The 25,862-nt window shown below is 39.5% G+C and overlaps 1 protein-coding gene across 1 annotated transcript in view; it reads right to left on the reverse strand.

The window, feature by feature from the left end:
• unc13d (unc-13 homolog D (C. elegans)) overlaps nucleotides 1-25,862 on the reverse strand; it is a 45,615-nt gene that overhangs the window by 914 nt on the left and 18,839 nt on the right. Inside the window, exons 14-33 of the mRNA XM_083556455.1 lie at nucleotides 23,809-23,909; nucleotides 23,594-23,711; nucleotides 20,619-20,740; nucleotides 20,336-20,426; nucleotides 20,183-20,239; nucleotides 19,986-20,083; nucleotides 18,775-18,826; nucleotides 18,206-18,336; nucleotides 16,740-16,860; nucleotides 14,806-14,958; nucleotides 12,716-12,811; nucleotides 12,389-12,595; nucleotides 11,927-12,001; nucleotides 11,555-11,634; nucleotides 11,099-11,204; nucleotides 6,513-6,584; nucleotides 5,782-5,865; nucleotides 4,083-4,203; nucleotides 3,610-3,733; nucleotides 2,673-2,872 (exon numbers count right to left, since the gene is read on the reverse strand). Of these exons, the coding sequence (XP_083412581.1) occupies nucleotides 2,673-2,872; nucleotides 3,610-3,733; nucleotides 4,083-4,203; nucleotides 5,782-5,865; nucleotides 6,513-6,584; nucleotides 11,099-11,204; nucleotides 11,555-11,634; nucleotides 11,927-12,001; nucleotides 12,389-12,595; nucleotides 12,716-12,811; nucleotides 14,806-14,958; nucleotides 16,740-16,860; nucleotides 18,206-18,336; nucleotides 18,775-18,826; nucleotides 19,986-20,083; nucleotides 20,183-20,239; nucleotides 20,336-20,426; nucleotides 20,619-20,740; nucleotides 23,594-23,711; nucleotides 23,809-23,909 (2,209 nt within the window). The remainder of the gene's footprint in view (nucleotides 1-2,672; nucleotides 2,873-3,609; nucleotides 3,734-4,082; nucleotides 4,204-5,781; nucleotides 5,866-6,512; nucleotides 6,585-11,098; nucleotides 11,205-11,554; nucleotides 11,635-11,926; nucleotides 12,002-12,388; nucleotides 12,596-12,715; nucleotides 12,812-14,805; nucleotides 14,959-16,739; nucleotides 16,861-18,205; nucleotides 18,337-18,774; nucleotides 18,827-19,985; nucleotides 20,084-20,182; nucleotides 20,240-20,335; nucleotides 20,427-20,618; nucleotides 20,741-23,593; nucleotides 23,712-23,808; nucleotides 23,910-25,862) is intronic.

The raw sequence follows: 25,862 nt of genomic DNA on the forward strand, positions 1-25,862 counted from the left end.
TATTTATTTATTTATTTTTTTGGTTGGCTGATGGTTCTAGACCCACTACTTTTGAAATTTTCCCAGAAAGATCGACAATTTAGGAATTTCTAGATTGCAGGGGTTAAACTTATTTAATTGTGTTAACCTTAAATTGAACCATGAAGTAACTTTTACCTCCTCAAAAAGGGATAATTCAATTCGATATATTTTTATTTATATAGCACTTTTACAAGGGGTTATAAAGATGTATAAAATAATATGAGTTTAGTGTCTATAACAGGGGTCACCAACATGGTGGGCCTTTTCTAAAAAAATAGCTCACTATAGCACCACTTACCTGTTTCCTACCTTGTTAAAATCATTGTTGATAATTATTGTGAGAAATCATTAACATGATCAGTGTCTTCACATAGATGAATATCATTATTATTAATAATATATAATTAAAGGTAAATTGAGCAAATCATTTCAGAAGTGTGTATCAAACTGGTAGCCCTTCACATTATTCGGTACCCAAGAAGTAGCTCTCAGTTTTAAAAAGGTTGGTGACCCCTGGTCTATAAGTTTGTCCCTTATAATTGTACGTTTATACCTACTGAGTGGGCCAGTGGTGACTGGCAAGGAAAAACTCCTTCAGATGGCATGAGGAAGAAACCTTGAGAGAAGCCAGATTTAAAAGGGAACCCGTCATCCTCAACACCGAATGTCCATTCATTGTTGAGGTGTTCTGTTCGGTAAGGTGCTTAAATGTAGAACTGTTCGTGCAACCCGCTTTCCTGAGCCATTGTAGTAGACTGTTGGTTTTAATTACAGTCCAAATCCATCCTCAAAGATCTTGAGTTGCTTAGGACCTTGTAATTTGTCTAGTAAGTTGCTCATAGATCTATAGGCTGTCGATGTGAAACCATCCCCATCTGCACAGAGTGGTCTCCAATTGTTAATAATAAAAAGTCCCTGCTTGGTTGATCACTTACAAGGAACCTGAAAGTCCCAGTTTATTGGGAGCTGCCACTCCCTGAGCAAGGCCCTTAACTCCATAGCTGCTCAGTTGTGAGAATTAGATGCCAAATGCCATTAATGTAACTGTACTAGCTACTAACTGGAAGTGTGTAAGGTCAACATTTCCTCTGTGACACAAAGCCTAAATACATCTTTTTGGCTGGCTGTGTGGAGCACTATGAGCTCACTAGCACCCCGATTAGCTCATTTCAGTCTGATTGGCAGGGTTGTGAGAGCTATGTCTGTCTCACCTATAGAGCATAACCAATTTTTTGCTCTCTTGGATTCCCTGTCCTTGGAGGGATGTTTAAGTTTTTAAACTTTAGACAATAAGACTAGGGGGAGTGGTGGCTCCAGCGGTTAAGGCGCTGTGTTGCCGATCGGAAGGTCTGGGGTTCAAGCCCTGGTATCGCCAAGCTGCCACTCTTGGGCCCTTGAGCAAGGCCCTTAACCCTCTATGCTCCAGGGGTCCCTTACGAGGAAAATATCAAGGACCGTGATGTCGGGCCGCCTTCCTGTGGGCTCACCACCTGCAGGAGGGACCGTAAGGGACGGTGCTGAGAGGATTGGGCAGCAGTCGAAGACTGCTTAGACTGCTGCCCCCGCGACCCGAATTACGGATAAGCGGGAGAAAATGAATGAATAAGACTAATGGCTGGGACTCGAGAGCTCAAGTTTTATGAAGTTGAATTGGAGTTTGCACTGTAGAGCAGTGAAGGACAAAATACACAAAACATGTACTTGAGTTAAAGTAGACATGCACTAGGTAAACTAAGTAAAAGTGTCCCTTTAAACTTTCACTTGAGTAAAAGTATTTGCCTTCAAATTTACCAAAATTTAAAAGTAGCCAAAGATTTGTCCTATTTTCATTTGTTATCACAAGACTCTTTGCTTAATCAACTCAGTTGATGTGAAAAGACTCTAATGTGACTCTCAGCACACTGATCTATTAATAGAAAAATATTAATGACTCAAACACTGATTGATATCTATTAAAACTATCATGAGGCCAAAATCCCCAAAAAAATAAATTGTGCAAATAAGGTCACAGGTGTTCTGGCGAGTTCGAGTCTGGAGTTTCTTCCATCATTTCTTCCTCTCTAAATCTTCTGCTTGCTGATGAACTGATGCTGAACTGTATGTTCATGCTAAGTAGCCATCAAGTGACAATCAAATTAAGTTAAAAACAGAGCGCACGCTCGACCCTGATTGGTTTGACCAGTTAAGTTTTTACTTCTTTCTTTCGGGTTCTCCCATTAGGGGTCGCCACAGCGGTTCATCCGTATTTTCTGATCTGCATGTTTGATTTGGCAAATGTTTTTACGCTGGATGCCTTCCTAACGCAACCCTCCCCATTTATCCGGGCTTAGAGTGTGCCGGCACCAAAAGTGCACTGGCTTGTGCAACCCTAATGGCTGGGGTCGGTTCCGTGACCGGGGATCGAACAGGGGCCGCAGCGGTGAGAGCGCCGCATCCTAACCACTAGACCACCAGTTAATTTTGCAAAATGTAGTGAAGTAAAAAAATAAGATACTAGACTTTGAAATGTAGTAAAGTAAAAGTCTCCCCAAAAGGAAATAATTCAGTAAAGTCCAGATACGTGAAAAAGCTACTTAAGTACAGTGTTATTTGTGCACCACGGTTGTGAAGATAACGTTTCAAAAGCAGCGGGAGAAATGGAAAACTCGTACTGTTTGGTTTGGGGTGCAGCAGAGGCAGGCGGATCTGAGCGGGATTGAGAACAGGGCCTTCACCTCCCGCGATTCCAGGCACCGCCTTCAGCGAGAGAAACGCCTCTCCTTCAAAGTCGTCGCTGCGCAAGGCATCGTAGTCCAGTACCGTCACCAGGAGGCACGCTCCGGCTGACTGACATTGCTGTAAAGACACAGCACTGCGCCCCCCGCAGCACAGGAGGACTATTAACATCACAAGCCCTTAAACAACACACACGCAAAGGACTACAGTACACAAATTAAATGAAGCTAAGAAATGTTTCCTTTCTTTAAATAAATACAAATAATCTATAAAAGTACAGAAGCATAATTATTGGCATCAAGATTTTTTTTCTTGTATGCAATCTAGTAAGCTTGACTTTATACAGGATTTTATAGATTCACAAATATACATTTAGAATTTTTAAATTAATCTTTAATTCTATCTATTTAATCTTTAATTCTATCTACTCTCTTAGATGGTATGAAGAAGAAACCTTGAGAGGAGCCAGATTCAAAAGTGAACCCTCCTCATCTGAGGTCATTGAATATTGATTTATTATAGTTCTATTATTGTTGAGGTTGTCAAACTCTTCATGATGATTGTAGTCAACATTGATAAAACTGTAATGAATGGACAGTCAATGCCACCCAGATAAGGATGGGTTCCCTTCTGAGTCTGGTTCTTCTCAAGGTTTCTTTCTCATAACGTCTCAGGACGTTTTTCTTGACAAAGTCACCGCTGGCTTGCCCATTAAGGGTCAATTTATAGGCATTAAAGTTATAAATGTAAATGTTATAACCTCTTTATCTGGGAAAAGCTGCTTTACAAAAATGACCATTGTTAAAAGCGCTCTACAAATACAGTTAAATTAAATAGTTCTAAGCCATTGTAATTTGTATGTTAATTACTTACAACTCGAAGCACTCCTCAAACAGTGGGTTCAAGTCACGGTTTTTGACCTTAGTCGATCGTTGGTCCACCTGTGGGAAAATGTGCCGTGGCTCCAATGACAGTTGAACAAACGGGTCACTGAAACCTGAAGAGTAAAAAAATAATGAGTATGACTTTAGTCTTAAACAGAAGCATTAGTCTGAATTTTGTCATGACTCATTCAATGACAAAAGCCAAATTTCTATTAGTTTCTGGATGTAATCTGTTCCCATAAAATTAAAATCAAAATGGTTTCAGGAAGTGACCTTGAGATAAACAATATCTAAATAATTTCCAGTAGACAAAATGTTCTCTGATGAAATATTAGATGATATCTCCTGACGTTAAAAAGAAAAACATTTGTATCCAGAATACATTTCATATAACATAAATAACATTGCAATATTCAACATTTAATAGTCATAATGCTGTTAAAGCAGGCTCATGCTGTGTACCGTTGGAGTCGAGGGGAATGAGGTTCACTGCATTCAGCACCTCCACATGCAGTTTCGACTCTGAGCGCTTGTACGAGGTGATGAGTGTTACTGCGCCGTATTTCTCTCCGTGACACACTTTCTGTTAAGAACACAAATATTTCCCAATAATAATCACATCTAAATGTATTTCTCCTTTTCACACATACACAGACATACACTGTAAGTACCCTATCTGGACAAAAGTATTGGGACAGCAAACTTTTCCAGCCATAACCAATTATTTATGAAATGTCTTTGAACGCAGCATCAGAACATTTTTCTTTCACTTTAATTGGGAGACCCAAATCTGTTCCAGCATGACCATGCCCCTGTGCATAAAGCCAACTTCATGAACATATGCTTTAAATGGATTGAAGTGAAAAAAAAGTTCCTGCTACAGTGCTCTGACCCCCAACCCTACTGAACACCTTTGAGGTGTTTGTGAAAGCTGACTGAGGCCTCCTCTCCTCACCTCACGTACATCAGTACCTGACTTTACTAACACCCACACCCTTGTGGCTGAATGAGCACAAATCTCCACAAGCAAAATCCAACATCTAGAACATCTTCCCAGGAATGTATTCACTTTGCAGAACCTCTCAAGGTCTATCAGGTTGGATGGGGAGCATTGGTGCACAGCCATTTTTAGATCTCTTTAGAGATGTTTATACAGGTTTAAGTCTGGGTTTAGAAGAGTTCAATCTTTGTTTCTCATGGTCTGAGAGTCCTTCAGGTGCCTTTTTTGGCAAACTCCAGGTGGGCTGTCATGTGCCTTTTACTAAGGAGTGGAATGCTGCAGAGATTATTGTTCCTCTGGAAGGTTCTCCTCTCTCTACAGAGAAACACTGGAGCGCTTTCAGAGTGACCATCCGGGTTTTTGGTCACCTCCCTGACTAAAGCCCTTTGCACCCGATCGCTCAGTTTGGCCGGGCATTTTACTCTAGGAAGAGTCTTGGTAGTTCCAAATGTATTCCTTTTACAGATGGTGGGGGCCACTGTGCTCATTTGGACCTTCAATGCTGCAGAAATTTTTTCCCCAGATCTGTGCCTCGATACAGTCCTGTCTCAGAGGTCTAGAGACATTTCCTTGGACTTCATGGCTTGGGTTGTGCTCTGACATGCACTGTAACTGTGGGACCTCATATAGACAAGTGTGTGTGCCTTTCAAAACCATGTCCAATCAACTGAATTTACCACAGGTGGAATCCAATCAAGTTGTAGAAACATCTCAAGAATGATCAGTGGATACAGGATGCACAGGAGCTCAATTTTAGTGTCATGGTAAAGGCTGTAAATATATATGTACATGTGGTTTTTTATTTTTAATAAATTTGCAAAGATTTCAAACCAGCTTCTTTCACGTTGACATTATGGGGTATTGTTTGTAGAATTTTGAGGATAATAATGAATGTAATCCCTCTTGGAATAAGGCTGTAACATAAAAACAAAAAATCTTTCCTTTTAAAAAAAAAAAAAAAACAGTAGTAGCACAGAAGCATAATTATTGTCACCCTGTTCAAGATAAATTTTTTTCTCCTATATAATCTATGTGAAACGCTGTGAATACTTTCCAGATGCACTGTATTGGGGCTAAATGTGGAATGGGATATTCACAAAGCAAATACAAATCTTATGGTCAGGGATCCACAAACATTTGTCTATTTAGTGTACACCATACCTGCTCCCACACTTTCCTCTCAAAAAACTTTTCTATTAGCTGCTGGCAGCTCATGGCGTTGAGCATCAGGTGGGTTTGCAGAGCCTGGAATGAGAAATTAAAACAAACTTGGCAAAAAACTATAAAAAATATGATTTATGTAAAAGGTCTGTGACAACTTTATAGATGGAAATTATAGATGATTACTGTACAGCTTCCAAACTTGAAATTTTATTTCCCCTGTATGAATCCACTTTAGCACATTTTAACTTTGTATCTATTTCATGTAGTCCAAATCCATTACAGTTTGTACAAACAACCAACATAAAGATTTAATAGTACTTTTTCTTTCCATTTATTTGGGTAACTTAAATGGGGGAAAAAATTCTATCTGTAGACTTTGCAGGAATTCAAACTGAGGAAGTAATTGGCCTGATTTTAATGCTAACGAAGTGGTGACGACATGAATTATATTGGTAGAAAAATGCTGAAGATGGAGCCACCAGGTAGGAGGAAAAGAGGAAGGCCAAGGAGGAGGTTCATGGATGTGGTGAGGGAAGACATGCAGGTAGTTGGTGTAAAAGAGGCAGATATAGAGGACAGGGTGGTATGGAGACGGATGATCCGCTGTGGCGACCCCTAATGGGAGCAGCCGAAAGAAGAAGAAGAAGAAGAAGAAGAAGAAGTGGTGACGAAAAAGCTGATTCTCTAAATCTAAAATGTTCACAATGAAATGTGGTTTAATCACTGACCTTATATTCCTCTGTTTGTAGCGTTTCCAGCGGAAGTCCGTTCCCTTCAGCATGAAAACACTGTTCCAAGCACTGCCCAGCACACACATGCGCACACACACACATGCGCACACACACACACACACACACACACACACACATACCCATACACATATTGTTACAGATTTACCATTAAAATATATGATATACCATTTACGGTTTTATATTATAATGTTATGAAAGAATAATCAGTATGCGATGGAGAATCAGGTGTGGGATACAGTTTCAATGAAGAATGGCTGAAGAAACTATTTTTTGCTAATAATGCAAAATATTTTAAATTTACACCACCATTATAGTTTCTTGCCGTCTTATTTTGTGGCTAACTACAAATCAGGGATCTAAAAATTGTGTTCCATCACAGTTTAGTAGTGAAGACTTTATGAATTTCTTCACTGAAAAAATATATAACATTAGAAAAACAATTGTGGCGGTCCAACCTCTGACAGCATCTCCTGACATTATCTCGCCTACAACTCAAAAACTACTCTGTTTCACATGTATAGGACAGGAAGAGCTGTATGATGTTATTATCAAAGCTAAATCAACAACATGTCAGTTAGATCCAATTCCTACTAAACTACTGAAGGAAGTGTTATATACAGCTGGTGAGCCTCTTCTCAATATTATTAACTCCTCACTATCGTTAGGTCATGTCCCTAAATCCCTCAAGTTAGCAGTTATTAAGCCCCTCATTAAAAAAACCTAATCTGGATCAAAACACGCTATCGAACTACAGACCTATTTCAAATCTCCTATTAATGGCTAAGATTTTAGAAAAGATTGTCGCTGACCAGTTATGTTCCTACCTGCAAGAGAACAATATCTTTGAAGAGTTTCAGTCAGGTTTTAGGCCCCATCATTGCACAGAAACTGCCCTAGTTAAAATCACTAATGACCTGTTTTTAGCTTCAGACCAAGGCTTCATCTCGCTTCATCTCCTCCTCGATCGCCTACAGAATTACATCGGCATTCAGGGACAGGCATTAGGCTGGTTTAAATCCTACCTGTCCGATCGTTACCATTTCGTAGATTTAAATGGAGAGCTATTCAGGCTAATGCAAGTAAATTATGGCGTGCCGCAAGGTTCAGTTCTAGGACCCCTGGTCTTCACAATATACATGCTTCTCTTAGGAAATATTATTAGAAGGCATGGAATTAGCTTCCATTGTTATGCTGATGATACTCAGCTATATATCTCATCTAAACCAGGCGATACAGCTCAATTAGCTCGAATAACTGAGTGTGTTAAGGAAATAAGAGATTGGATGACCCATGACTTTCTACTACTAAATTCTGATAAGACGGAGATTTTGCTCATCGGCCCAAAAACTAGTATACAGAAGCTGCAGCATCTCAACCTGCATTTAGACGGATGTTCTGTAACCACTAGTTCAATGGTAAAAGACCTGGGAGTTATTTTAGACAGCAACTTATCTTTTAATAATCATATCAACCAAGTTACAAAAACAGCCTTCTTTCACCTTTAGAAATATTTCTAAGCTAAGAAAAATTTTATCTATATCCGATGCAGAGAAGCTCGTCCATGCGTTCATGACCTCTAGAATAGACTATTGTAATGCATTACTAGGTGGATGTCCTGCATCATTAATAAACAAGCTTCAGTTAGTTCAGAATGCAGCAGCCAGAGTTCTTACAAGGTCAAGAAAATATGATCATATAACTCCAATCTTATCGTCCCTTCATTGGCTTCCTGTTAAGTTTTGAATAGTCTACAAACTATTACTTCTTACTTATAAAGCACTTAATGGTTTGGCTCCCATGTATCTCTCCAGTCTTTTAACACGCTACAATGCGCCACGCTCCCTGAGATCTTAAAACTCTGGGTTTCTAGTAGTTCCTAGAATAGCAAAGTCCACTGAAGGATTTTCACATTTAGCTTCTAAACTCTGGAATAGTCTTCCTGACAGTGTTCGGGGCTCAGACACACTCTCCCAGTTTAAGTGTAGATTAAAAACATATCTTTTTAGCAAAGCCTACACATAACACACATCACATCATAACCTTGTGGTCCAAAACATCTGATCACATGCACATTATCAACTTGTGCTGTTAATATCATGAACAGCAGCTACGCTAATTCCTCTCCACTGCTTCTCTTTCTCTCCCCATCCCGAGGCATCCTGAGGTTTGGCCAGCTCCAGTCACGTCCCACCTTGTGATGATTACGGACCTTTAAAGAAGTAGATGCCGAACTTGCAAACATCCCGAACCATCTAGAGACGTACCAGTGCCAACTGGATCCCACTACATGTGTGGAGTTTTGACATTGGACCTCCTGGAGTGTTTAAAGGCTCTGGCATGGAGAAGCTGATGCTGGATCTGTGATGATCACAAATGCTGAGCTCATAAAACTAGGAGCTACCAACCATATAGACTGTATAAGACTGCAAAAAGAACATAACTTATAATCTTATACTTCAGTGCTCATGTTAGTTCTCACTCTCCAGTGTTCTGTATTGTTGAAAGATTTATGATCACACTCTTGATGTCACCCAAATGAGGATGGGTTCCCCTTTTGAGTCTGGTTCCTCTCAAGGTTTCTTCCTCATAACATTTAAGGGAGTTTTTCCTTGCCACAGTCGCCACGGCTGCTCATCAGGGATAAATGCACATCATTCACCTTCACTGTTGATTTGTGTAAAGCTGCTTTGAGACAATGTCTGTTGTGAAACGCGCTATACAAATAAACTTGACTTGACTTGACTTTGAGTTATTTGGGATTTTTCAACAACCCGGATTTAAAATTACTGATCAACAATCAGCACATTATGCCCCAGTGTCTTCAACCAACATTCTGGCTTCACTCCAAGCAGTTCATATGGAATGCTATGAAATATGCTTTTGAAAAGCAACAAGAGAGTTTCAGGGGGAAAAAAAGAGTCCCACTCATTTCCTCTATTTACAATGTTGTACCTGCACAAAATATCTGGACAGCCCTGCCCTGCCCCACCCACCCCGACCTGCCCCGCTCCACCCTGCCCTGACCTGCCCTGGCCCACCTTCTACCATGTTCTACTAGATTGTCTGTGATCTTTGTTGCTCTAGTTTGTTTCATATAATTTAAACTTTTTGTAATGGCTCTAGAGTGGGCACTTCTTTCTAAGAAAAGAGCAGCAATAAAATTCCGTTTTACTGTTAGACTGGAATGTGGAATGCAATGCTCAAAAATCACATAGCAAAGTTATGACAAGGTGACCCAATACTTTTAAAAATACACTTTACAGCATTGATCATATTTAGTATTGTATATGGTATTGAATTAATAACTTTAAACATTGAAAAGCCATTTTCTCTCTTTTCTGATTTACTGTTTAATTAAAAAGGGGAACAAAGGTTTTTTGTTTTTTAACTGCAAATCAATACACTAATGAACACATTGTACACTGAATTCATTTTATTTTTCTTAATCGAACTCTCAGGAATTTTTTGCATCACTACTGCTCTGTTGTTTGTTCAGTTCGAAGCCACAGTTTTTTATTTAATGAACTTACTGATGGGAGTGAATTCATCTTCTTTTTAAAATCTGGCACTGAACATAAATATTTGTTTTTCGACCCCAAAGAAGGTTTAAATGGATAAAATATCAGAAGTATAAAAAAAAATCAAATTCTTTGTAATAAAAGTGAACTTTTTTTTTTTTTTTACTTTTACCTTACTTTCATTTAGTCAGTAGGATTAAGACAGAGTACATGTGTGTGAATGAGAGGGAGGGCAGTGGAGTGATGCGGTTGCAGGGAGAAGAGGTGGAGAAGGTGGAGGAGTTCAGGTACCTGGGGTCAACAGTGTAAAGTAATGGAGAGTGTGTTGGAGAAGTGAATAAAAGAGTGCAGGCAGGGTGAAGTGGGTGGAGAAGAGTGATAGCAGGAGTGATTTGTGATAGAAGAGTATCTGTGAGAGTGAAAGGGAAAGTTTATAGGACTGGGGTGAGACCTGAGATGTTGTATTGTTTAGAGACAGTGGCGTTGAGTAAAAGACAGGAGGTGGAGCTGGAGGTAGCAGAGCTGAAGATGTTGAGGTTTTTGTTGGGAGTGACGACGATGGACAGGATTAGAAATGAGTTTATTAGAAGGACAGCGCATGCAGGACGTTTTAGGGACAAAGTGAGAGAGGCCTGGTTGAGATGGTTTGGACATGTGCAGAGGAGGGACATGGGGTATATCGGTAGGAGAATGCTGAGGATGGAGCCACCAGGAAGGAGGAAAAGAGGAAGACCAAGAAGGGGGTTTATGGAAGAAGACCTTACTTTAGTTAAGGTAGAGCTAATGATTTTAGGCAGTATGTGTTTTAATATAATTGGGTTGTCCTCAGGATTCTCCATACTTGTTCTTTATTAATTTATTTACTAAAAAAAAGTTTTCACTATGTTTTAAGATCATTAATCTTAGGTGCCTCGAAACTTTTTTCTATATAGTGTCCACAAACTATCGAACTATTTTTGAGAGCAGAATCTACACAATTCCTTGTGTAATCTAATACAGGGATGTTATTGTGCATGGGTTTGAGTTGAGACACGAGGTACACACCTGTAGAGTAAACTGGAGTCTCTGAAAATACACCGTGTTGGCATCCTCCTGCTTCGAAACCTGGTGCAGAATCTTCACTGAATTCATCCACAACGGCGTCAGCAAACTGAAACACACAGATGTCATGCTAGATCAGATTTGGGTCTCCTAGTTCAAGTGAAGGGAAGATTTCATGCTACCACATTCAAAGTCATTCTATGCTGTTGTGTGCCTCCAACATTGTGGTAGAAGACTGGGGAAAAACCACATACGCCAGGAAAAGTCAGTTGTTTCTAAAAAAAAAAAAAAACCCTATAGTGTATTCCTGCAAAATGCAATATTTCATTCAGCCAGATTGATTTAGAAATAGTCCTAGTCCAGCACCCGAGCTTTTTGTGTCATTAGTTTATCACTTACTGGAGAAAAATCATCTAAAACATTTCCGGACAGGATATGTGTGCTAGAAAAAATGCCAACCTGTTAAAATTCTCCTGTACCAGATTTTCATTCATATACTGCAGCTCCTTTTCCAAATACCGCATCAGAGGATCCACGGCCTAGACAGAGTGCACAATCAGCTTTAAATAACAGTCATGGATTACATAAAGGTAGAAATCCTCAAACTATTCAAAGATCATAATTAATGACCCACAGGTTACACATAGCATCAAAATTACACAGAGCGTCTCAAAATCAGAGCCTCAGAGTCTCACACACATCTTCAGGGTCTCACACACATCCTCAGGTTATTGAGCAAACAATCTCGGGGTCTCAAACACATCCCTAATGGTCTCAAGAGCACACACAGTCATAAAGTTAAGAGAATGAAAGAAATACTATGAAACACACATCCTCTGTGGATCTTGAAGGGAGCCGATGTCGTGTGGCCATCCTGCGAACATAATCCCCGATATCAGTGTGCAGCTGGAGAGGAAACACACACACACACACACACACACACACACACACACACACACACACACACACACACACACACACACAGTGTTTTACAGGACTTCTCAAACCCTCACACACACTGAAAAAGCAGCACAATAAAAATGTCAGCATTAGATTTAGCAACTTTCTTCCAATATTTATTCAAAAGTCCAGAATTATTGACCCACAGGTTACACATGGTCTCAGGTCTCAGCGTCAAACACAATCTCAGAGTCTCACACAGTTTGTGGAAGACCCAAATATGACAAAGTCAGGTCAAGTGTCCTTTTGTCCATCTAAAGTATCTCTGGTTTGCCTTATAGGAATTTTAAGATCCAAAATAAATTTTCAAACTGCACCCTAAAAGTGTACTACCTTCTGGCCGAGAGTGTCGACGGCCGAGCGGATTTCTCGGTTCAGGGCACCCTGTGTGTGCTGCAGCTGGGAGGGGAGTGTGTTCTGAAACTGGCTTTCTCCGATCACGCTTCGGGTCCGCTCTCGAAGCCCTGCCCAGTTCAGCTGCTGAGGTAGGCGGGTCAACACTGACCGTAGGTGCTCCAGATCGTTTACTACAACACACAGCTACAGAGAGAACAGCAAAGATCAGACCACTGAACTACTATTCCAAGGAGATGTTTAGACACAAATTATTTTTTAAATGAGCATCATCAGAGAAGATTTTTTAAGGTGTTTATCGCTCACCATGTTGACAGAACTGCTTGGGTCACAATTCTGGGAAAGCTCCTTCACCCGAACTTTCAGCAAACGGCAGTACATGGAGGCAATCTTGCACATATCCTAACACACAATCATATTTATTGTATTTATTTATAATGCGATCAAATAATTCCACCCAACAATCAGTTCTATAAAACAGTATGAGTGAAGAAACATTGACTTCCAGTTACTGTTACTGCCCTGCTATGAATCCATTTACTTTTCTTTTATTTTTTTTATCTTGGTCACAAAAGTCCTCACTAGAATAGGAATATATGATGGGTTTGACCAGGGGTCCCCAAACTACGCCCACGGGCAAAATAAAGACATATTTTGAAAATGTTATTATAAATATGTGTTACTTATCTGTATTTAATAGTAAAGTTTCACTTTCAAACTAAAATGCCCATTAGTTTTTAATAGGGATCAAAGCACCGATAGTTGATTGCTGGAACTATTGGCTATCAGCATAAACCCATACTGTTTGTTTCTGGCTTTAAATTCAAATTTCAAGAGGTGAATCACAAACGCCACGTGCTGTTTGTACTTAAAGGTGAAAATGCGCGCTGCACGGAGAGCTCTATATTATATATAATTTATAATTTATTTATTATTAATTATATTTATTAATGAATATATTCATATTTATTTCCCTAAGCAGATTTTCATGATTCAGTAGAGTTTATTTAATCTTTCATCAGCCCAAAGAGCTGCCTGCCGCAGGAACTATACATAGACATGAACAATTGCAGTCTGTATTTCTTTTAGTAGTGTCACAATTCTCTCTTTTACTGTCACCCGGGCGCCCCTCGCACCTTGGCCGTACTTTGCCGCCTGCTCTAGGTGTGCCCTATCCATTTCCATAAGGGTTCCTTCACCTCCTTTCTGTTCCCCACATCCTTGGTCACACATCGATGAGGACTTTGTCACAAGACCCTCCGCTGGGTATACTGATATCCTCATAATAATCGACCGGTTCACCAAGATGGGTCATTCCCCTACCGAAACTACCTGCCTGCATGGCTTGTCCCGGGACATTGTCTTCAAATCAGAGGCTCAAGTTCTTGGCCCATCTTTGGAAAGACTTCATTTGTCAGAGGCTTTCATCCTCAAACCAATGGCAAGATGGAGAGGTTCAAACAGAAACTAGAGACTAGCCTCTGCATCCTTTGTGCCCAAAACTCCTCCACCAGGCCAGAAAAACTATCTGGGCTGAATATGTCCATAATACACTGCCCACCGGCACCATCTGCCTCTCGCCCTTTCAGGTTGGGCCCCATTGTTCTCCACCCAGAAGCCTGTCCTGCTCCCCACTACCAGATCAGCGAAAAGATCTGACTTTCCACTTGCGACCTGCCTCTTAAAGTCATGTGCAAGAGGCTCATTCCTCATTTCATGGGCCCATTCCCCATTTTCAAAGTCATAAACCCCACGGCAGTACGCCTTCCAAGAATCCTACGGATCCATCTGACTTTCCATGTCTCCCGTGTCAGGCATGCTGGCTTCTTCCTGCCAGCTTGCCCTGACAGTGTTATGTTTGTGTTTTATCCAGTATTCATTTTAAAAACTATCGGTTGGTTAATCAATTATAAGTAAGTATGGTCCAACCTTACGTTATCAACATAAGCCTAATTATTTGTTATATTCATCCACCGAATCTATGCATTGGCATAAGTAAATGTTTTGATTTCAATAGCAAGGAATATGAAAAGATAGCATTATGATATTAATAATGCTCTTTTAAAAGGCTATATATCTATTTAAAAGTAACACTCATTTGTATGTATGGTGCATAACAAAATATTAAACTAATCTAGCATAAGGAGGCATAATAAATACATTTTAAATCATAAAAAATATATTCAATAATACTGGTAGTCATGCCGGCCTATGTTGTTTTCTGTTACAAACAGACCTGGCCTCCATTAAAGAAAGGAAATAAGTTTGGGGTCATTGACCATCATATGGGAATATTTGGATAGACACAGAGTAGTAAAACGTGTGTTTGTGTGTTTGTGTGTGTGTGTGTGTGTGTGTGTGTGTGTGTGTGTGTGTTTGTGTGTGTGGATGTTCACCTCTGTCAGCTTGACCATGAGCATGAAGCCTTCCTCTGAGTCAGGCCAGCTCAGTTGTTCCCAAAGCTGACAAATCGGCTGTAGACATGCTGCGAGATCAACGGCTGAAGAGCTGTGCTTTATCGGTACTGTTCCAGACTGTAAAGGCTGTAACTACACACACACTTTTACATTTCAGTTATGAGTAGATAATGTACCAACACATTACAAAAGAGTGCTAATAATATTTTCTACCACAAAAAACTTAATGTATGTGTCAGGGATCTCCCTGCCACGCCCCCCTCGGTAGCTGTCAGGGATTCACCCTGCCACGCCCCCCTCTATAGCAGTCACGCTGCTTTCCTTGATTACCGACAGCTGTGGCTCATTAAAGATCAGACTACTTAAACTCACGTTCTTGAGTCACAGGCTGTCGGTCGTTGCATTGTCATGCTGGAAAATCGCGTGGCTGCTCGAACGCCGGCATTCACAGCTGGCGTTATCTCTGAACTCCATTTCTGCATTGGATTACCCATTGCCGATGGCTTTGCTTACTTTGGATTATGCTTTGGACATTCGCGCTCATGATGGATAACTCGTTTCGAGCGGATGTCTTTGTTTGTTGTTTTCCTCGGCTTGTGAGTGTTTTGTTTTTTGCTAGTCAATAAAGACAATGATCGGACTATATCTGCTTCCGCGTCAGCAGCCTGACAGTATGTAATGTATGCTTATTTTTCTTTGGTACACATGGGTACCTAAGAACAGGATAATGCTCAACCATGACTTCCTGTTACAGAAGGGTTATAACTATGAGGTAACACAGGCCACTGTATCGGCAGATTAAAATACTGTAAATAAAGCTGAAGCACAGTCCAGAGTCACATAAAGCTTTAGGAGCTCACAAAGCCTCAGGATCACACACAGTCGTATCATCACACACTGCCTCAGTGTCACACACACAATCTCAGGGTCTCATAAACAGTCTCAGGATCTCACAAACAGCTTTAGGGTTTAACACACAATCTCAGGGTCTCACACTTAATCTCAAGGTCTTACACACAGTGTCATGGTCTCATACACACACACACGCGCACACAATCTCAAGGTCTTACACACAGTCTCAGGATCATACAGTTTCAGAGTCTTATACACACAATCTCAGGGTCTCACACTTAGTCTCAAGATCTTATACACAGTCAGGATCACACACACACACACACACACACACACACACACACACACACACACACACACACACACACACACACACACACACACACACACACAGTTTCAGAGTCTTATACACACAGTTTCAGGGTTACACACACAGCCTCAAGGTCTTACACACAGTGTCAGGGTCTCATACACACACACACACACACACACACACACACACACACACACACACACACACACACACACACACACACACACACACACACACACACACACATACACAGTTTCAGAGTCTTATACACACAGTTTCAGGGTTACACACATAGCCTCAAGGTCTTACACACAGTGTCAGGGTCTCATACACACACACACACACACACACACACACACACACACACACACACACACACACACACACACACACACACAGTTTCAGAGTCTTACACACAGTCTCAGGGTTACACAGTGTCAGGGTCTCATACACAATCTTAGGGTTTCACACACCCAATCTCAGGGTCTCACACACCAGTTTTAGGGTGTCACATATGGTCTCAGGGTCTTAAACACCAGTTTCAGAGTGTTACCCAAAGCGTCAGGGTCACTCACACACACACACACACACACACACACACACACACACACACACACACACACACACACACACACACACACACACACACACACACAGCAATACAATAGCTATACTACTACTTCTAATAAGGAAAATATATATGTATGATTTTCATCCTTTCCATCACTATGTAAGATCACAATATTACCTGATCCACTTGCACTGCTTTCTCCACACGCTCCATCGTGGTACTGTAAGCTTTATTCAGCCAGTATGGCAGAGCCTCACGGAAATCTTCGTGGAAGTTTGTCAGCTGCAGCAACTTATCTCTGAGCAAGAAACAAAAGCATGTGTAAGTTCTGGGTGGTCCATCAAATGAGACATTTTATCATCGAAAACAATAAAAAAAATTGTAGCAAACTTGTAAATGGACACACACACACGTTTAGACTACGAGATGGTATCAAAAAGTTTCGAGATGAAACTTACAAGAAGTACTTTATTTGTCTACATTTACAGACTATCACTATCAAAATAGTCCCCCTGCACAGCAATACAGCGCCCCCAGCGTTAATGCCTCTTCTAGAACGTGTCCCGCCAGTCTTCTTTTCGAAGCGCATCAAGCACCTTCTGCTATTTGCGCTGGATCGTCTCAACGGCGTCAAAACGGCGAACTTTGACCTGCATCTTCATCTTCAGGAAGAAGGCAAGGTCTGATTTATCTCAGACGATCATCATGCACAAGATGCCAAATGGTTTCGACATTTTCGGGGGTTGAGCTCGTCGAAGGTGTTCCCGATCTCTCGTCGTCTTCCAGTGATGTTCTTCTGCTCTTGAATTGCACGTTTTACTCTAAACAACTGGAAAGACTCGTTGCAGCATTGACGTATGTCAAACTCATATGTCAAACATCTCTGTGGCAGATTTGTCCAGTTTCACGTGGAATTTCACGTTTACCCTTTGTTCTAACTCTGTAATGATTCGTTTATGTACATGGTCAGAATAGCTTTAGAAATAGAAATAGCTTAGAATCTTTTTGATACCACCTCGTACAGTCCTTGCAAAAGTATTCACCCCCACCTGAACCTTCCCACATTGTGAAATGTATAAAATCACCCCCGAAAAATGAACTTCTGATTTTTACAAGGAACCGTAAATCCATTTACATTATATGAGCAAAAGTATTGTGACGCCTCACTTTTCCAGGTATATGTGGGTCTTCCCCAAACTTTTATAGGATGTCTTGAAATGTTTATTTGAAATGCTCTCAAACCCTAACTGTAACATTAACCTAAGGTCTAACACTAACACTATTAAACACCTTGACTTTACTAATGCCCTTGTAGCTGAATGTAGCTGAAATCCCCAAAAACACACTCCAAAATCTAGTGGAACATCTTCCCAGAAGAATAGAGGTTAACAGTAAATGGGGATTAAATTTGTAACGGGATATTAAAAATTCACAAACCATTCTTATAGTCAGGTGTCCTCAAACCTTGCTTATATAATGTAGCTGAAAAGCAAGTGTTACTTTTTTTTTTTAAGTGTTTTAAGGTCCTAACATTTTCCCCGACAGTGTACTTGAGCCTTGAACCGCAAACTGAACTTGCTCTTGTGTCTATATATTGTGTAACATTTCTGCTACCATGTGGCTTTAATATATAAATGTTTCACCTTTTCTGTAGATATGCTTTTTCTTTGTGGATGGTTTGCAGACTCAGATACACAGGAAACAGACTGTTAGCCAAAGACTGATCCATATGATTCTCCAACTGACACAGCTTTGCTTGAAGCTCCTCTGCCAGCTACACACACACACACACACACACACACACACACACACACACACACACACACACACACGAATCTTAATGTAATATTCTTTATTATACAGCAAAATAACTATCAATTTCACTATTATAAAAAAGTTTTTATAAAAAAAAAAATATATATATATATATATATATATATATATATATATATATATATATATATATATATATATATATATATTTTTTTTTTTTTTTTTATAAAAACTTTTTTATAATAGTGAAATTGATCACTATTTCACACATAGCCTCAAGGTCTTACACATGTCTGTGTGTATATATATATATATATATATATATATATATATATATATATATATATATATATATATATATATATATATATATATATATATACACACACACATGTATATACAGCTATATTATTTATATTAATTTAATGAAATTTCCCACCAGAGAGTCGAGTTTCTGGTACACGACTGTAAACACATCCAACTGCACAGCACTGAGGAGAGAATTAGGATTGATAATTATTTACTTATTAAATGAGTAGATAATCAATTCAAATAATTGGAAGATTAGACATACAAACTAAATCATGTGAAATATTATCTTTATTTTAGAGTTTAAATACATAATGGATTACAAATCTATTTTTTTTTCCAATACAGCATTAATAATATAAAAACTGAGTAAGCCTATGTGAGTCATCATTTCTATTAGATTGATGATTTATATGTGCATTGACCTGCTTTTATAAATATAGTTGATTGATTTATTCTATTAAAGGAGACATATATCCTTTAAAATATGTAATATTGGATTAAAAGTAGCTTATAAAAGCTGTTTGATGAACAAGGGAGGTTGTTTGTACTTCCCTGAGAATATATATTTTTAGAACCATTTTAGTATTATCTTCTCAAAAAAATGTATTTAATATACTATATTTTTTGAGTAGTCATAATGCAGCTTGTATAGCAGTACAGATTTACTGTCCTCTGAAAATAACTCAACATACAGCCCTTTTTGTCAAAATATTATTGTACTTTCTTCTTCTAAAAACCTTTCTAATTGTTGCAATGCACAATAATTAACACAATCAACAAGGGCCACTATATTGCAACCCCTTACCTTGAACTCATTTGGGAAATTGCCTGAAAATGTCTTACTTACATTATCATTTGCACTGCCTCACTTTACATCCCCTGCACAAACTGTATAGTTCAATGTACTGTATATCTTTATTTATTACTTCATTATTTTATTGTCTAGTTTTTGGAGTTATTCTAATTTTAATAGCAGCACATCATGACAAATTCTTTGTACATGCAACTTATGATACTTGGCAATAAAAATAATTCTGATTCTGAAATTAAGCAGAAATTAACTAGACTTTTAGAATTATTTGAGGTCTTGAAAATTTGATCAGACTCGATCCTCTCGATATCTGTAACATGTGCTTGAAATCGGAGTCTTGGAGTCTTTAGCAGTCTTTCAACAATGCTTAATGTGCCAATATAATGTGGATGATATGTGTAAAAAAAAAAAAAAAAAAAGAAATGAGCTGTTTTTAAAGAACTGATTTCAGCCTAAATATTAAAATGAATGAATGAATGAATAAATCAAACCTGGTAAATATTATTATCTACATTCAACCTTGTTACCTGACAAACACTCTGTTCCACACGTCCTTGCTGAGACAAATGTCCTCCTGCACTTCCTTAATCAATAGAGAGAAGGCGCTAACTGCGTCCAGCAAATCCTGCAACAGATGCGCATTGACTTGACAACTTAGTCCTTCAACAAACAAACAAACAAACAAACAAACAAAAAATATGTATAATATAAAAAAATATTTCACCTTCGTCATTGGCTGGTGTAGTCCTTTTTTAATGTTGAACCACTCCTCAGTACCGTTCTGTGAAAAATCCAGCAATGAAATCGTGATTAAAATGTAATTATAGCAGTGTTGCTAATTTCTAACTTCATACTTTATTATTGAGTTGCTTCTTACCAGCACTGCATCAATGACCTCATCATGTAAAGCAAAGTTAGCTGGGTTAAGCTTCTGAAAAGCTCTAGTTTTACAGATCTGGACCAGAACCCTACACACACACACACACACACACACACACACACACACACACACACACACACACACACACACACACACACACACACACACACACACACACACACACTTATTAATTCAGTTATTTCGCTTGACCATAACAGTCAGATATTTCTTCGTTTGTGGGGACATTTGGTTTCAGGCAATGGTCTTATGAGTGCCTTACCTGAGCAGTGTGTGTAGCCTCGGTGTACATTTAGGTGTCGGAGGAAAAATATCTCTGTACTTGGACACCAAACATAAACCATACTGCAGAAAGCCATGCAAAGAGTCTCCCAATTCTTGTTTCTGTTTAACACACACACACACACACACACACACACAGATGGAAAATTACACTTGACTACTTGAGCGCTCTTGCAACCCATCATGCCCATCAGTAACCACATCAGACCTCATGTGGAAAACAAACAGCAACACTTCATATGCAAATATTTCAGCAGCAGCAGCGACAGCAGCAACACTGCCTCTCTCTGCACACCTACAACTGCACTCCTACATGCAGGATTTTAGAGTACAACGCTTAATTAGAAGCTTTGCCTACACACTTTCAAAAGCCTTGGAAAGCCCCAAGAGTTTTTACCATTATACACTCGTTCTTCTTTTCTATACACCTCAACCAGAAATGAAATTCCAGTGTTTTTATCACAAATGGCTGCCAACAGTAACAATAGAGAACTGAAAGATGTGAAATCTAGCTTTGAACCTAACCTACAAAAATAACTCCAAATTGTAAAAAATTACAAAAGGCTCAAAAAACCTTGTCTTTTATGGTTTTTGTGAGACACCTGCATTGTTTTTGTTTATATGCAAAAAACTGGGTCAAGGAATGGTATAAAGATTTCCTTCGGCCAAACAATTGCACACTGATCGTGCATAATATCATGACATTACAACATTATGAGCGGTGAAGTTATTAACACTAATTATCACCTGTTAGTAGGTGGGATATATAAACCCAGCCATTAGGGTTGCACAAGCCAGTGCACTCTTAGTGCCGGTCCCAAGCCCGGATAAATAGGAAGGGTTGTATTAGGAAGGGCATCCAGCGTAAAAAACGTGTTAAATCGAACATGCGGATCATGAATACATATGTTCCGCTGTGGCGACCCCTAATGGGAGAAGCCGAAAGAAAGTGGGTGGGATATATATATATTAGGCAACAAACGAACATTTTGTTCTCAAAATTTACGTGTTGGAAGCAGGAAAAATGGGGACGCGTAAGGATTTGAGCGAGTTTGACAAATTGTGACGTCTAGACCTTGTGGGCTATTCCTGGTCTGCAGTGTGATAAAAAGTGGTCAAATGAAGAAATGGCGGTGAACTGGTGACGGTCATGGGCAGCCGAGGCTCATTGATCCAAGGGTGCTGCGTCATGGCTGACCCTGCGCTCTGACCCCAGCTTCCTAACATCGCAGGGATATGCAAAGACAGAATTACACTGTGCTGTAAAGAACATGTGGGAAGTATAAAGCGCCTTTTATATAAATTGTTAATTGTTTAAGTTCGGTTCCTCTCAAGGTTTCTTCCTCATGTCATCTCATGGAGTTATTTTCTTGCCACAGTCAGCACTGGCTCACTCATTAGAGATAAACTTATAATGAAAAAACTTATAAGCAGGTAACTTATACATTCCACCTTCATAACCTCTTTTTCTCTATAAAGCTGCTTTGGAACAATGTTTATTTTTAAAAGCGCTATAAAAAATAATTGTGTATACAGTATGCAATAAGAAACAGTTACAGTGTGAGGATGTGATGTAGTGCAGTAGAGGTAAATTAACGTAACGATGCCTCAGTGAGACAATCCTAAAACTGTCTCAGTGCAGTGTTCTATGTCGTACGGTGTGATTGCTCTCGGGACCTCCTGTATCATTCCTTTCTACAGCCAAGCTGAACGAGTCTCCTGCTAAAGGAGCTTTGCTGATTCATGAGTAAACCCTGGAGGGGGTACAGTTTATCATCCAGAATAGCCTTAAACTGTGAGTTTTCTGCGTTATTAATGCTTTATTTATGGTACATAAAAAATTGCAAAGGCTCTTCTCTGTTTTAATGATGTGACAGTGAAGACATTTTGGACTTATCAAAAAACTTGATCAAATGGTGAGGAAATGACACTTTGCTAGCGAGAATCATTTCTCGCTAGCAAAGCATAGCGGGTATCGTTTGTTTTGATCAGATTGCTTTTTATCGCAGAGCTAGTTCAAAAAGAGTGGCTCTTTAACATAGAACTGTAATTCATATATAAACGACACCATCAAAAAAGTATGTGGAGCCCGATGTTTTGATATGTGCTTCTTCCTCGACCCATTGCCAGAAAAATAAAAGCACACGATAGCCATTCCATTACGATTTCCCTTCCCTGGAAACACTGTTCCAGCAACATAACATCCCATTGCACATGGTGAACTCCAATGAAGACATGGTAAGGTTGAAGTAGAAGAACTCAAGCATATTGCACAAACCCCTGATTTCCTTAACCCCACTGAACACCTAGCCTTCGGGAAAGACCCCAAATGCACCCCAGACCCCCTCATACAAGAGTGAAACTAGTCATAAGATTTATATGATTTTTTAACATCCCATTTCACATTTAGTCCCCGTTTGCTGTTAGAATAATTTTCACTGTTTTGGGAAGATGTTTTCCACTATATTTAGGAGTGTGTTTTTGGGGATTTGTGCTCAATCAATAAAGCAGGCCCCTCAAGATCTTCCACTCCAAAACATATTTTCATGGAGCTGGCTTTGTGCACAGGTGCATTGCCATGCTGGAACAGGTCTGGGTCTCGTAGTTCAAGTGAAATAGGGAATATTTAATTCTACAGCATTTGTGGTAACAGTTTAGGAAGAACCACATACGGCTGAAATACCACATAGGGCTGGTGTCCCAATACATTTGTCCGTATAGTGTAGATTTTATATTTGTGTATGAAGCTGTGTCTAAAACTAACACTAAATACACAATCAGGGATTTAAAATGAAACTAATTTTTTTTGTTTTTTTAAAACAAATTAGATAGAAAATCTGAATTGTTCAATGATCTAACAGTTAAGCTTATGTTAAAACATTTTCTTAAATACACCTGCATTTCCTTTTTACCACTTCTGATTTTTTAGGTCTCAGATGTTTTAAAGCCTCTTACCTGTTGGTACGGGAGTTCCTGCTGGTCCCAGTGATACTCAATACTAGTCAGCTGATGAAACAATACCGTAGAGTCCACCTCCAGGCTCTGATACAGTTTACTATAGGCCACCCACTTCCTGCACACACACACACATATACACACACATCTTATTATGTGAGTCTGTGTAGATATGTTTATTAGGAGATGAAAAGGCACACTATATATAAACTTACGCCAGGTCCTGCAGGAAAGGTGAAATATCATTCTGAGTGGCGTAATACTCCAGCAGAGTACTGGCCTCTCCACACAGCTCTCCCTTCCAGGGACCGCCATCCTGAACACAGGCATAAATACACTAATTATCAGTAAAAGAGGAATAGAAGAAAGCTTTTCACCCATATGCAGGTGATGTCACTTTCAGTGTATATCTGTACAGTATCAGTGTTGTATACTGTATATAAGTCGAGCTTATCAGCCAGTCAAATCTCTTTTTTCCACACATACACTGAGCATGAAGAGCACTGTGTACTTCCTCCTATAACACAACACAGCAACATTTTCGTTACAGTGCAGAGTTATTTCAGAAGAATACATGCCACATCCGCAGAGACACATGAACCCAAACAAATTTGTTCAAAAGTTGCTACAAATTTTTTATATAAATGTTTTTTAGACTGCAAAATCATTAGTTTAAGGATTTAATTTGACTCAGTTGACTAAGTGTACGGTGAGATATCTCCATCCATCCATCCATCCATCCATCCATCCATCCATCCATCCATCCATCCATCCATCCATTCATCCATTAATGCACACTTCCATCCTTCCATCCATCCATCCTTTCATCCATCCATCCATCCATCCATCCTTCCATCCATCCTTCCATCCATCCATTCATCCATCCATCCATCCATTCATCCATCAATGCACACTTCCATCCTTCCATCCATCCATCCATCCATCCATCCTTCCATCCATCCATGACTCCATCCATCCATCCTTCCATCCATCCATCCTTCCTTCCATCCATCCATTCATCCATCCTTCCATCCATCCATGACTCCATCCATCCATCCATCCATCCATCCATCCATGCACACTTCCATCCTTCCATCCATCCATCCTTCCATCCATCCATCCATCCATCCATCCATCCATCCTTCCATCCATCCATCCATCCATCCATCCATCCATCCATCCATCCATCCATCCATTCATCCATGACTCCATCCATCCATCCATCCATGACTCCATCCATCCATCCATCCATACATCCATCCATCCATCCATCCATCCATCCATTCATCCATGACTCCATCCATCCATCCATTCATCCATCCATCCATGCCTCCATTCATCCATCCATCCATCAATCCATCCATCCAACCATCCATCCATCCATCCATCCATCCATCCATCCATCCATCCATTGATCCATCCATCCATCCATCCATCCATCCATCCATCCATCCATCCATCCATCCATCCATCCATTCAATATTTGGCCTACATAGAAGGACATTTAAAATGCAAAAGGTTTAATGACCCAGTGTTAACTGAAAAGAACGTATAATTTTATGCATATTTAGAGATAGTTAAAGTCAAAGTTAAAGTAAATGTGAACTTTATTGTCATTCAGCCAGGCAGCAACATGAACAAGCAGAATGAAATTGCATTTCTTCAGAGGCTCTGATGTGCAGATGTAACATATAACAGTCAGCAGCCAAGACAGATAACAAATAGACAGCACATTAGACAATAGACCAGAGAGTACTGAAAAACAATACGCATAGATAACACAATAGACACACAGACAGAACAAAAAAAGGCTAAATATTGCACGTCCGTACCAAAAGCTTATTGCACAATAAATCAAGTTTATTTCTATAGCGCTTTTCACAACAGACATTGTCTCAAAGCAGCTTTACAGAATTTGAGAGTTAAAAGTTAAGGTGAACGATGTGTATTTATCCCTGATGAAGAAATCTTGAGAGGAACCAGACTCAAAAGGGGAACACATCCTCATTTGGGTGACATCTAGACTGTGATTATAATCTTTAAACAATACAGAGCACTGTAGATTGAGAACTAACATGAGCACTGGAGTGTAAGATTATGAGTAATGATCTTTCTACAGTCTTTTACAGTCATTGTGATTATAAAACTAGGAGCTACTGAGCAACTCATAAAATAATGCTCACAATAACATAACTTGTCTGGTTAATGCATAGACAATGTTCATTTATGGCATTTTTTTTGGCAGACACTCTTATCAGGAGCGACTTAC

Source organism: Silurus aristotelis (assembly GCF_946808225.1).
Source record: "Silurus aristotelis genome assembly, chromosome: 12".
In the NCBI taxonomy this organism is placed as follows: domain Eukaryota; kingdom Metazoa; phylum Chordata; class Actinopteri; order Siluriformes; family Siluridae; genus Silurus; species Silurus aristotelis.